This window comes from Lampetra fluviatilis, chromosome 9 (genome assembly GCF_964198595.1).
Source record: "Lampetra fluviatilis chromosome 9, kcLamFluv1.1, whole genome shotgun sequence".
NCBI classification, from domain to species: domain Eukaryota; kingdom Metazoa; phylum Chordata; class Hyperoartia; order Petromyzontiformes; family Petromyzontidae; genus Lampetra; species Lampetra fluviatilis.
In genome coordinates, this window is record NC_136283.1 from 7,732,239 (window position 1) to 7,747,639 (window position 15,401).

Sequence of the window (15,401 nt, forward strand, 5' to 3'; positions counted from 1 at the left end):
GAGCCACACAAGCACGGTTTATGTTCATTTGAACAATGTCTGTTCTTACAGATACGTTTAATGTACGAGATGCCGGCTAGTAGTCTAATGGGTAATGAAACGTAATGGTTATACACTTGTTGAAAACGATTATTTCACAGCAATCTCGTAATTCCCCAATGTGGCTAAAGGGTTAATTTTTATGTGGGAATCGAGACGATTGCAAACTGGCTATATCCTGTATATAAGAGAAGTATGCACATTAAGTAACATACATACACCATGTTTTTTCACATCATATTTCACAATGAATAGTAAGAGGATGAGTAGTGTGTGTGTAAAGGAACTTGACCGTATCTTTTTTTGGCAAGGACGTATGCCAAATAGAGTTCTGAATATGAAATATTTGCAGGATATACGGTATAGCGCTGTTGTAATTGCAACATGAATCCTTCTCGTGTCCCGACATGATACAACAGCCTGTACGACAACTACCTACCAGTGTAGAGTCAGTACAAACATAAACAGCTTCACGTGTAACTTCAGAATTCAGTTCACATTGCAAATTTAAACATTTCAGAATCGGTAAGCCACAAAATAGCCACGCTATACATACTCTTATTGATTTAGTGTGAGGATAACATGTTATACATGTAACTGCATTCACAATAAAATATGAAATAATGTATAATACCAATCATAATGCAATATAGTACTATGTGATCAAATTATGCCTTTTTGATACCTCTCTTGTATAAAATAACCGCATCGGTCTCACAATGTATATTTTAATAAAGAATACATTATTGATGACGCTGCCACAAGTAGTCGTAGTCGCAGCCAAGGCTTACAAATGAATCCAGCTCATTGACGACTGCGTAGGGAGAAGGCAAAACCACGCAGAGCGGCCAAGACAACCCCTGTAAACAAAGCCACGGTGCAGCACCACCACCATCACTACCAGCACCAGCACTACCAGCACTACCACCACCACTAGCACCAGCACCACCACCATCAGCACCACCTCCAGCACCACCATCAAGCACCACCACCATCAGCACCACCAGCACCACCAGCACTATCACCATCACCAGCACCATCACCACCATCACCAGCACCATCACCACCACCATCACCACTACCAGCAGCGCCACCACCAGCACTACCACCACCACTTCCACCTCCAGCACTATCACCACCAGCACCACCACCATCACTACCAGCAGCGCCATCACCAGCAGCACCACCACCAGCACCACCACCAGCACTACCACCAGCACTACCACCAGCACTACCACCACCATCACGACCAGCAGCGCCACCACCAGCAGCGCCACCACCAGCACCACCACCATCAGCATCACCAGCACTACCAGCGCCACCACCATCAGCACCACCATCAGCACTAGCACCACCAGCACTAGCACCACTACCATCAGCACCACCACCATTAGCACCACCAGCACCACCAACACTACCAGCACCACCTCCAGCACCACCACCACCAGCACTATCACCACCAGCACTATCACCACCAGCACCACCAGCACCACCAGCACTAGCATCACCAACAGCACCTGCACCACCACAACCACCGGCATCACAACCACCGGCAACCACAACACTTGCACCACCACCACCACAACCACCACCACCACCGGCATCCCACCCATTCAAACTCTCGCCGAGTCGGTCCGCGGCCGCGTTCCTCACCTCGGCCCCGAGCATCGTTCGCTGCCTTAGGGACGCGTCCTCGTGTCACCCGAAGTAGCATCCTCTACACCACGACTCCTCTCTGACACTACTACAACTCTACATCCTCCACACCACAACTCGGACGCCCGCTAGAGCAGCAGCAGCCCGTGGGGTGATCGATTGCGACATGCGCTCTCGAACACCACCACCACCACCCCCCACCACCCCCCTCCGTCTGCTCGGCTCAGACACCACCACCACCACAACCACCACCACAACCCACAACCACCACCACCAGCAGCAGCACCACCAACCCAGCTGCGACTGCTGCAGCCCGAGCTGCTCGCCGAGTCTTTTGTTCTGCCCGGTGACGTCACTGGGAGCGAGCGGGCAGCAGCAGCAGCGTCGTCGTCGGTGCTGCTCGGCTCAGCTACCCCCCCCTCCCTCCTCACACACCCCCCCACACACACACCCCCACACACACACACCACACACACACACCACACACACACACCCCCCCACACACACACCCCACACACACACACCACACACACCACACACACACACACACCACACACACCACACACACACACACACCCCCACACACACACACACCCCACACACACACCCCACACATACTCACCACACACACACCCCACACACACACCCCACACACACACACCTCACCACACACACCACACACGCACCCCACACACACACCCCCCCCACACACACCCCACACACACACCACACACACCCCCCCCACACACACCCCACACACCCCACACACTACACACACCCCCCCACACACCCCACACACACACACCCCACACACACACCCCCCCACACACCCCACACACACACCCCTCACCACACACACCACACACACACCCCACACACACACACCCCCCCCACACCCACCCCACACACACACCACACACACCCCACACACCACACACCCCACACCCACCCCACACACCCCACACACACCACACACACACACACCCCACACACACACACCCCACACACACACACACCCCACACACACACACACCCCACACACTACACACACCCCCCACACACCCCACACAAACACCCCTCACCACACACACCACACACACACCCCACACACACCCCCCCCCCCCCCACACCACCCCCCACACCCCACACACCCCACACACCCCACACACACCACACACCCCCCCACACACCCCACACACCCCACACACCCACCCCACACACCCCACACACACCACACACACACACACCCCACACACACACACCCCACACACACCACACCCCCCCCCCACACACCCCACACACACACCCCTCACCACACACACCACACACACACCCCACACACACCCCCCCCACACCACCCCCCACACCCCACACACACCCCCACACACACCACCCCACACACCCCACACACACCACACACCTCCCCCCACACACCCCACACACCCCCCCACACACCCCACACACACCACACACCCACCCCACACACCCCACACACACCACACACACACACACCCCACACACACACCCCACACACACACACCCCACACACACCACACACCCCCCCCCCACACACCCCACACACACACCCCTCACCACACACACCACACACACACCCCACACACACCCCCCCCCACACCACCCCCCACACCCCACACACACCCCCACACACACCACCCCACACACCCCACACACACCACACACACATCCCCCACACCCCACCCGGTCTGATGACACCCACCCGCTCGCCCGCTCGGGCTTAGCTGACGATTGTCGTGTGTGGCTGAGATGTAAACACGCCGCTTAGTCGCCGTGTGGCGCCGTCAGTGGACAGCGGTCACAACACCGGTTCCTGGGCCTCCCCCCTAGGTCGACTCGGCCTCAAATGAGTACCTGGTGTACTAGGGAGACAAAGGCGGCCGGGCGTGGTGCTGGCCACCCACTCACTCGTGCGCCGTGCCGGCCTTCATAGGTGCTGCTCGCTAACAGCACTTGCCCCCTACAGTCTGTTAGGCTACACGGGGGGATCTTTGTCTGTGACACACGATGTGCATGTCGTATGCGCACGTGTATAATATAAACGTATAATCTACATGTTCGTTCACAATACGTGCACGCAAGGCACGTATATAAATAAACAAATACACATGAAACAATGTCAATACTCCGACAATGGAAACATCTCAATGCCTACTCACTATTGTGTATTTATTTCCATTAACGAGTCAAAACAATTTCTGACCTGCAGTGCGTTTACCTGACACGCACCGTTCTCATTTTGCAAGCGAGTGAACCATCATCACATTCTTTTGAAACCTGCCATCACAAGCTTCTAGTACTATAGTACTGTATTTAACAAACAACAAAAACGCAATATTCTTGGTTCTTTCGGTAAAGTCACGTAGAAGGGAAATAATATAATTATAAAAATAAAACAAATTCTCACGACGTTTCGGTTGCAACACAAGCAATCAATTACACAAGTTTTGCTGGCTGGCTGGGAAAAGTGCGCGTGGTGACATCGCCTCGCACTATCCCACGTGGAGCAGGGTTCGTGCGTGCTGACGTCACACCCCCCCCCTACCCTGCCCCCACCCTCCATCCGGGGCGTGTATCCCAACTCAAATGTGCAGACAGCGATAGTGAATAACGAAATTTATAAACAATTCATCTATTAAAAAAAAACACATACACACATACTATGCATATTATTGTAAGACCACTCTCGCGTGAAGTAATGTTATGCCAGACAGGCATTTTCCTATTATTTTCAAGCCTTTGATAAAAAATAAAAATGGTTGGTGAACAATAGCTTGTTTAAAAAAAAACCTGGCACAAATGCTGGGATAAAAACGCTGTTGTTTAGGGTTTGTGGATGTTGACACATGACATAGGAAAAGGACGTCATAAAAATTAGTCTACTAGTCTTTTGGCTGCCCCTTGTCACTATTATGTGACCATGATTTGTTTCCAAAAATACACAAGAAGAAACACAATTGCCAAATACGGTTCACTGCTGCCATATACAGACATTTATAAACTGCTAAGCTTTCCTCTTTTGCATGCATGTGCATCTTTTGGCAGAGCATGCAATACGCGTGGCATTTGTGTTAAGTCACCTAGCTATGGACGTTACCAAATTGGCAACAAGGGCAGCAATGAAAATCCCTAAAGCTTTTTTGGTGTCATGAATGGAAAATTTCAAATTACGAATCCAGTGCATGTGTAGCTGTGGAGGAAGTTATCCGGCAAGACCGACAATAGTAATTTTATTATTTCCAGCATGGCTAATTGTAGTCGTGTTGGTTGCAGTGTGATTTAGATGCCTTCTAGCCACCCTCCCTCTGCCATACAATGGCGAGATATGATTCTGGTTTTTAAACCAATAAATCCCCAATGACTTTGAGCACACAGGGTGGCCAACAGATCAGTACCGGGATTTATTTTGTGGGCTCAAATAAATGTGCCCTCGTCACAGAGACTTTAATAATGTTTTGTCTGTGATAAACTACTAAACAATCAACCTTTATTTCACGTGCCGATATCGCCCTCAATAATGTCGGCATCAGTGCAAATTGCAGCAGAATGGGAACGGTACAGGGGGCATAGAGCAACAGAAAGGAAACCCGCCACGATCCTCAGCGGTTAACACAAGAAAGCAAGGACGGTAAATTTAAGCACGCTAACAGAATTGCCTAATTGGAAAGTAATCCCAGACCTAAACCAAAAAAAAATCACAAAATGTTATATTAGAATATATATAATACATATTCTACATTCATATGCTGAAAGCGGATGGCTGTGGCGCAGTGGTTAGCGTACAGTACTTCACTATCCATATGGTTGTCATCTTTTAGGTACATAAAAGTCTGGATATATCATTGAAAATGTTTTTTGTCATAATACCAGGAAAGGGGGGAGAACGAAATAAAAATGGATTATATTGAGTGGTGGATTATTACTTAACTGACAATCTCTGCGACTTTGAATGTCCTGAGAAAACGTTACAGATTTCCCAGCTAAGCTACTTCAACAACAGGGCGATCCTGTAGGTGGGAACTGGAGACATCCACCCGGCAGCTGAGTTAGATTCCCAGCCACGGCGAAACATCAGTGATGCGTGGTATCTGAAATAATCCTGGGTTATCCTTAACCATTCAGCATTGATCAGCATGGTAAAATATGGTCAACCAAATTCCCATTACCGACAAGCTGTGGGGAGGAAATCATCCAGCAGCGGACTGATAAACGCTGCAAATTGTTACTATACTACAGGAGTGGATAGACACATGAGCTTGCAACATGAGCTATACATTGTTCAGTAAATTAGGCAAAGGGAGTCTCTCACTATTAAAGGGACTTGGGCCCAATACTCTGCCAGTGTCATGGTATCTTGATGAACTTGTCCTCCACGCTCTCTGCTAACCGACACAGACTCTCCAGGGCAGGTAAATAAGCCTTTGCGCTCAGCACACAAATACAATGGCTGCATGACAAATATATAAAATGCAAGCAACCGTGTGTATGTAGCAGCAGATATATTGAGATATTAACAAAATATATGCTTTAATCAACAAAATATAAGATGGTGTATTTCATTCTGCATGAAATAAGTGACCCTGTTAAATATAAAATATATCTGATGTTCGCTGCATTCTGGTAGATGAGAGTAGGTCATGCAGCCTAAAAATACACACTGCACGGTTCTGTGTAGAGAGCAAATAATTAACGTTAAATAGATACCTACAAGCAAAGCAGAATATGCATTGCAGATTAGGCAAGCACCATTCATTGAAATCGCAAAGTGTGGACAATGTACGTTACATTGTCCTCCCATTATATTTTTTAATTGCATTGGATCTCACAGCTGTGTGGCTGCTGTTGCAAAGATATTTTAAATGCACCACATTTTAACCACCTGCACATTGGAATCCTAACATTGTGACTAAAATAAATATTGAGAAGGAAGAAATGAACATGAATGCTTTCAATGATTTTCCAAAGATATGTATTCGGCATAAAAAAAGCGAAAAAATCTGAAACTAGGCAAACACAGCGTCACACGTTATTAGACTAAATCCGGAAGTGTTTTGAAAGAATATTCAAATAAAGCAAAGTTATACCCAGATAAAGATGTCTCAACTCAGGAAATAGCCTGGTGACTGTGGGAGGCAGCTCTGGAGACACATTTCACATTGCTATGGCACCGACACATGGCACGGGCCTTTGCAATAAATGAGGACATCCTGCAAATGTGTGGAAAACCCCATTCTTATCTGACACTCTTATAATGTTGAGATCGGGGTGATGATGGACCAATTTCACTACATAGAAAATAATTAACAAAATGTTGTTGATCGGATTTTTGTTCACGGCTCAAATGATGAAGAGTAGTACTTTGTCCGCATGTACGAAAATGCACGAGCCTCTTCTTATTGGGCACAAGGAGACAGTAGATATTCATTTAAAATACGGCGACAAGTAGATATCAGATGACATTGTCATTGTGCTACCGCAGGAGATGTTAACTAGTGCTGGACCTTGTGTTGCTTTTAATACGCACATGAGTCACCATGCACGCGGATTTAAATAAATAGACTTTGTACGGTTTTAATTATTTAGCTTTTTAGTCTTCTTCAGTTGTATAGCTGATGTAGATGTAGAGCAACAACTATCATTTCACATTCACTTGGTCAAGCCAGATAACCGTGTCAGGGGCAGCGAAGTGAATCGCTGTAATGTCTCCTTCATATTTGTGGATCGGGCATTGTGACATCATTATATGTTGTATGGTCTGTTCTGCATCACCGCAGTTGCATAATGGATAATTTAAAATTTTCCATTTGTGCATCAGTTATCTGCATCTGCCAAGGTTTGTGCGGATGTGATTTAAGGTGGACCATGAACTTTGTGGAGGATCAAAGCCAGGGATCTTCTGCGTTGGATCTTTCACAATGTGTTTGTGAGTTCCTTTGAGTTCCATTCAGCTATCCAAGGCTTCATCGGGGTTGAATTCGCATTGTTTAAGGTTAAAGCACGTTGGTCCAAAAGGGCTTGCGTGACTTCAAGCGATGACAGGGGATGTTATTGAGTCCTTTTTGAATTGTTTTAAATAATCATCACCCATGATGTTTCTGCTTTTCTGAAAAATGCGAGCAAATGTGATTCTATCAGATTTAAGAGGCAGGCTATTAAAATACAGCTCATCCCCTTGGGTATTTATTGTGAAATAAACATCTGGGATTTGAGGCCTCCAGTTAATAGTGATAATTATAGTGGCATAAATATAAAATGGGGCAATGTGTCAGAAATTGTGCAGGGCAGGCCAATGAATTAATAGTTAGCTCCAATGTATAAAATTAATTTCTGAAGGATTAACATGAAAATCAAATGTGAAAACAAACACATTTTAACGTGCAGAATAAACATGCTACCTTTAATTATTTATGTTTTGGTCACTTGACACTGGATATGAACCATGGGTGCATTTTCACTTACATTCCATTTACATTGTTACGAGCGATTTCATCTTGCATATGAGCTGGACAGTTAAGTCATTTAACACATTCCTGCGGAGGGAGCTGGTAGGAACGTTGGGTTGCTCGGTCAATGGCCAGGGTCAACGGCGGCGTGGTGTATTCCGCAAATATGCCCGACTGTGAGGGCGGCCACAAGCCAGCGTGAGTAGGTGAAACGTTGAGTTTCATAAGGGCACCACGGGGTGAACAGCCCCATCCCACCCAGCCCTACCCCTCCCAACCCCCACCCAGCCCCACCCTCCCCACCCAGCCCCACCCTCCCCACCCAGCCCCTCTCCACCCTCCCCTCCCCACCCAGCCCCTCCTTCCCCACCCAGCCCCTCTCTGCACGACGGACGGACACAATAATCCCCTGTGGGCTGGTGTAACCAGGAGGTTCCTACCAGTATTACACTGTGTATACTTTAACAATGCTGCCTTTTTTAACATGACGAAGGGCAGATGGCAATGAAACCATAGGAGGCATCTCTTGGCAAAAGAGCTATCAGGTGAACTTTTTACACAGCCGTTTCCCGATTGTTACAAAAAAGAAAAAGTATGCATCTGTAATAATTCTCCGGAGACGGATTCGGAATCGGTCTTCTTTATTTTCACTTCACGGTACACTTGTTCCCACACGCTCCGTTGCTGGCAGACAACGGAGAGCGGCAGACTCCCACAACTCCCACCGCGCACGTGGCACCCGGAGCCCCGTTCGCGCGTGGCTCTCACCCCGTTCAGTTCCCCGTCTCCTCTCGATCATCCCCCTCTCCTCCCTCTTAATCCCTTCGTCACGTGGTCCCCCCAGCCAATCCTTTATGGGCAATCTCGACCGTTCTCGATGGTTCCCTGTCACTCCCGGGACCACGCCTCTTATCCGGATCCCCATTAGCTGGGGCCCCAATGGCTGGGCCAATCACCCCTGATGACATGCCGTGATCACGCCGGCCCCACGCTCCCTATCTCGACCCTTATTGGCTACAAGCAGGATCGGCAAGCCAATCCCCCACGTGAACCCACTATAGCTGTTATTACACATCTATGGAAGCATTTGAGTTCTTCATGCTCTGCCTTCAAGGGTGCTGCTTTTCACTTTGGTGGCAATACATTGCCGAGAGAGTTATATCTAGCACCCGCGATAGTTTTGTATTCTGTCCACACAGTGTCGATTCCTACACCTGTGGAGCAATAGATTTAAAACCAGTCCCTTAAAAAAACACGGAGTGGAGGACAGCACAAAAAACCAACAACAACACACTCGCACGTCCATCGAATGGTGACTAAATAAGCTGGAACCTTATTTTAGATAAGATCATGGAACGCATCAATATAATTAAGCTTGTAGACCTAAATAAAAGTACTTCGATTTCGATTTAAAGCTTTCGTGACTGCAGGGATTCATCCTCCTGGTTCTTTCGGTAAAGTCACGTAGAATGGAAATAAGGCGCTCTTCCCCCTCCAACCCAGCTTAAATAGACGCTCCAAGCCTGGGGTTGTTTCATTCATACTCTGTCTTCTCGACAGACCTATTCTTCACCTTAGGACGGCTGCTTGCGTTGTGGCCGAAACGTCGTGAGAATTATTTTATTATGTTTTATTTTTATTATTTTATTATTTCCATTCTACGTGACTTTACCGAAAGAACCAAGAAGATGAAAAGTACTTAGGTTTGTGCGACTTGGCATAACACTGAGGCAAATGGAGTTGATATGTACGGAATCTGTTTTTTTTTCTCAGAAAAGGTAACGATGTGTTTACAATGTCACGTGAAATTCAGCAGATTTTTGTAAAAAACAATCACAGACGTGACACAGAGAATGTATGCAGGGGCTTGCCCAGTTATGGCAGGGGTGAGGAGTGTCTTCACAGGTGGTGCTTGAGGTGGGGTGCGGAGGAAGAGAGGTAATAAGAGGAGAGACAGATTCCCATAGGACAATGACATTATGAAGAAGCATGAATATGTGATGGGGAAGAGATTTGGTGGTGAAAATCGTAGTTGGGCACTAGGATGCGAAGGACAGTGTGACAAGTTCTGGCTTCATCTGAAATATATGAAAATGAGCGGCACTTTGCCTACAATAGTCAATAATTCACTGGGCTCATTGTCTGAGGGTATCCTGCAACAAATCAAATGGAAATGTTTTTAAGTGCTCCTGGCAGGCATTGTTTGAATTGATTCCGCGTGTTAATTAATTTTTTAAGACTAAAAATATTGCAAACGCACAAACTGAGCTTAAGGCCAAGGTACAACATTGATTGCTGTGCTCGTCACTTGAAATAATTTATTGAAGGTATTTCGCTGTAATATGCTGCATAAAAAACATTCTTTATGAGTTATTAATATGGCATTTGCTTAAATTTTCATAGGAAAATAGTATTCAATTCGAGCACAACTCAAAAATAGTGAATGTCAAAGATGCAATGCAGCTGCTATTGGGACCTGGTAACAACGCAATTTCTGTCTGTTTGAAAACGATGAAAATAACCACATGACTCATAAAGGCCCCTTTAGAAACCTTCAGTTTTCAGTTTCATTTATTTGGTAGAGCCCTGTGAGCCATTCGGCTCTTGAATCGGGTGCAACCGCAACAAACAAAAACATGAACAAGAAACATCTTAAAGTGATTATGCGCAAACAAAACAAACCAGGAAAAAACAGCAAAGACTTCCAGAAAAAGAACCGTATATCAATCCTAAGAAGGCTAAACGTAAAACGTTTAATCACCTTCACTGTGTTAAATAACTTGAAAATAGAACACTTCCTGGATGTTTCTGCGTTTTGAAAATGGGTTGTGCATTAAATCGTTGTCACGTTCACCCTGGCTTTCCCAGGTCTTTTTTTCTATCGCGGAGAATAATAAATCAACATTATTTTAGTTGAGTATTTTCCGTATTGATTATGAATGTATAATAGTGTACAAAAAGTTAATTTGGAGCAAACATAATAATAATAAAATCCCATAAAAGTTCAATATATTTTTGAAAAGCCAATTACGAAATCAATACACGATAATACACAGCGTATTGTGTTCTTTTACGTTACAAACTACAACTACTACAACAACAGAATAACTAAACATATGAATAACAATTCAACACTATGAGATCTCTTTTACCAGTGGCAAAATATAATGGTAGGTTTTTACCCTTTTAACTGGTACAAAACTGACACCTTTATTCAAGGCATCATGTTTGCAATGACCACAACACAAGTAGTCAATAAAGCAAACAAAAAGAAGCAACTCTGATAAGGATAATAATATGCACTGTCCTTGAAGTTGATTGGCCCACACCCGAGACGGCTTTCTTTAGAGCCTAGTCCCCATTCAACTTCAAGGACAGTGCATATTATTATCCTTGTCAGAGTTGCTTCTTTTTGTTTGCTTTATTGACTACTTGTGTTGTGGTCATTGCAAACATGATGCCTTGAATAAAGGTGTCAGTTTTGTACCAGTTAAAAGGGTAAAAACCTACCATTATATTTTGCCACTGGTAAAAGAGATCTCATAGTGTAAATGTTTACCCCGAACTCTCAATACTCTGATATTGCACTGTTTTTGAGTTGTACGCCTTCTGGTGTCATCTGGCCCTACACCAATGGGGACTAGGCTCTAAAGAAAGCCGTCTCGGGTGTGGGCCAATCAACTTCAAGGACAGTGCATATTATTATCCTTATCAGAGTTGCTTCTTTTTGTTTGCTTTATTGACTACTTGTGCTGTGGTCATTGCAAACATGATGCCTTGAATAAAGGTGTCAGTTTTGTACCAGTTAAAAGGGTAAAAACCTACCATTAACAATTCAACAGCTTGATTAAGCACTTCATTATTTCACTCCACTCCGATGCAACTGAACTGAGGTGCCACCTCTAGTATTGACTGACTCAACCATTATCTTTCCAGGAAATTTGACTGAGTGATGCTGTAAACGGAATAAAATGTTGAAAATGTCTTGTTTTGAGAGGTTTACGTTTTTGCAGCTTACTATTTAACATTAACACATATACTGGATGAAGATATGTTGAGCGGCCACGTAATAAGAGGAAGAACATGATGTTACAATCATGAAGGGTGCTCTTTTAAACACAAGCTTATGAAATATCCCTGCAATCCCGAATGCATACCTGTATCTGGCTGTGCGATGGGGTGATGTGGATCTGTGAAGCATGACTAACAATTTTTTTTCGATTTTAAGCTTTCGTGACTGCAGGGATTCATATTCTTGGTTCTTTCGGTAAAGTCACGTAGAAAGGAAATAATAAAATAATAAAAATAAAACACAAAATTCTCACGACGTTTCGGCCACACCTGAGGACGGCTGCTTGCATTGTGGCCAAAACGTCGTGAGAATCTTATTATGTTTAATTTTATTATTTTATTATTTCCCTTCTACGTGACTTTACCAAAAGAACCAAGAACATGACTAACTAGGCTACCCTTTTCATAGGCAATAGAATTCTGAGTACTGTGCCTTATTCCAAACGTCTGCCACAAATATTTATTTGACGTTAAAATGCAAAGTGGATCGATACAATTAATCGTGGATGCTATCTTGATATTTCCACCAAATGAAACGTCAACATTATGTTTCAATAACTGTATATGTAAGTGAAATAAATAATCATCATTCCATTAATTCATGATTCTGCTTATTATATCGTTGGTAGGTATTGTTGACAGAGTATAAATAACGATTATCTGTGGAAACTGTAATTATTTTTGTGCGCTGTGGCAATATTATCATAATCGTTATTGGTGACATGCCAGTGTTTTTTTAATAGCCATAAATCACTACACTCCTTTCCAGTGGAACATGAATTAATGATTGTTATTACTTGGAACACGCATACATTTTACATTCTAAACAAAACAAAACGTGTGTATTCATCAACTACAAATAGGTCAACATATTTTTACTCGAATGAAATGATAATAAGGATCTGAGTCAATGGAATTAAACACTATATTGAATAAATAATCGGTACAGTTGAACCACTGTAAAATAAATAACAATAACTCATGTATATATTTGTGTCAATCCACTGCTGGATGAAGGCCTCCCCCACACTGTGCCGGTCATGGAGGTTATTCTAACTGGGATGTAAAGGAGGGCCCAGGATTGACTCAGATATCACTTACCGCTGATGTGAGGTGTTGTGGGATAAGCGCACAGAGGGGATGGTGTGACCGGTACCGCATTGCCCGCGAGCAAAGCTTGTGCGATGCGATATGGCCAACGCAGTTTGGGGTCTGTGACCCAAAGACCTGGAACCATTTGTGGAGCCAGTTTTGCTAAATTGAGGTGAATTCCTGATAGCCCGCACTCATAAGGGTGTCCAACAAAATGTTTAGACACTCCCGCCTGCCTTTGTTTTTTAATGTTGACGTTTTACACACTGCACCAGGTGCACACTTAAAGCTGACTTTGACCTACATGAGGCCCAGGACCAGTTCAGATGTCACTCACACACACACTATTTCAAACACATGTGCCGTCCATGTTTTAGGAAGAGATTTTACACTGAGATAATTTGCCCTTCCATTTATGGATTTAAAGAAAATATATTTTCAGATTATATTACATTTTGTATCTATCCTGATGTTCAGAACACATCCCTTGCATACTCAATTTCAGAATGTACGAACACTGACGGTAAACATTGCAAAACAAAATTGAAATAAAAAACCCAAATGTGCTAGGTAAATATTGCCATAACTTGCCGTGATATAAATGGAAATGTAATTCAAATCAAGACTCATCACTATCCATTCATAAGCATATAAATACGTTTTCATGCTGATATAACCCAGTGCAGTTTAGCAGCAAACTAACTCCAGTAAAACATTTTATTAATGCATCACTCTCGCTCCTTCCCATATTACGTTCCGAATATGATATATCATCATTATCTATTTTCCGCAGGGGAAACTGCTTTTTTGTTTGTTAATTTCTATTGATGCCACAGTTCATATTACCGTACATGGACGGTAATACCACGATTTACGTCTCCCCCCCCCCTTTACGTCGTTTCATAAATTCGTCATCACGTTATTGATACCACGGCCTGATTTGTGTCACCTCCACGCACACTTACATCGCTGATAGCATCACCCGTCTTTTCACATATCCATTGTCTCAGCGATTTGCCTCCACCTACCCTGTAAAATGATTTTGATTTACGTCGTTTCGATATTCGTCACACCTTCCAGGAACGGAACCCCTACGCAAATCGGGGGTGTGACTGTACATTCTTTCAATCTATAGCTACTTCAGAAATTGTGTGAAAGATGTACATTTTGCTTATTTTCTTGTTCCACTTTCAAGGATGGCAGAGGCAAGTTGAATTAAGAGCGGAAATTGTGCTGTGTCCAAAAATAACGCAGGAACACACGCTGATGTCTTAAAAAGCCTATATGCCACACAGCAGGTAAATTTAGTTGTATTTTAACTGAATAATAAATCATCCATTGTCATCTGTTATCCATTGTATAAGAAGGGCCTGGGTAACCATAGCTACGAGGGTACATATCTTTTTTTAATTTACTCGTGTAGAAAATAACTTTGAGATCTAAGGTGTGGGGCATGACACCAGGTTCTTTAATATTTACTTCCTAGCAGATTGTGAAGGTGGTAAAAGGTAAAGAAGCAGCCCAAAAATGGTGTGCTCATGTCCCTGCTGGCAGGAAGACCTCCTTGTCAATCAAGTTAATTGCTTGAGGTGATTCACGGAAATTGCACCATTGTTTCAACCGTCGCGTCGGGAATGAACGAAACCAGCAAACTCTGGATTGCAAGTTCGGTGTGCTAACCATCTCACCATGGCAGTATTCAGAGCAGATGGTGTGTTTGCTAAACCCCCCCCCCCCACTAAACTACCAGGCAGCATCGGGGGATTTGAAATGCCAACTCGGTGCAAACTGACGCAGCCGTGAGTGCACTGACTGCTGCATTCTGTAAAATGAAGACTCTCACTGTATTGGAAAAACAAATTTGCTTGCTCCCACGGTATTTTCGCCATGAAGTAAAATATCAGCGAAATGGTCACAAATATCTTTGGTGCGGATTGTGTACGCATAGCACTGCGTCTCGAGACACCGTTGTTTACAAAGACTACACCGTAGACTATACAACCTGACTACTCTGAACTTGCATGCTTGTTATTACGTATTGTTCGGGAAAATTACCTTGCTTCA

General features: G+C 44.5%; 1 protein-coding gene across 2 annotated transcripts in view; it reads right to left on the bottom strand.

The window, feature by feature from the left end:
• The window catches only part of LOC144934180 (E3 ubiquitin-protein ligase MARCHF1-like), a 109,904-nt gene that overhangs the window by 46,833 nt on the left and 47,670 nt on the right, over positions 1–15,401 (bottom strand). Inside the window, exon 1 of one of the 2 annotated variants that reach the window (XM_078859738.1) lies at positions 1,693–2,096. The exons of the other annotated variant lie outside the window; for it this stretch is intronic. Coding sequence (XP_078715864.1) covers positions 1,693–1,707 — 15 coding nt within the window. The 5' untranslated portion in view covers positions 1,708–2,096. Of the gene's footprint in view, positions 1–1,692; positions 2,097–15,401 lie in introns of those variants that run through there. 2 annotated transcript variants of the gene reach the window in all.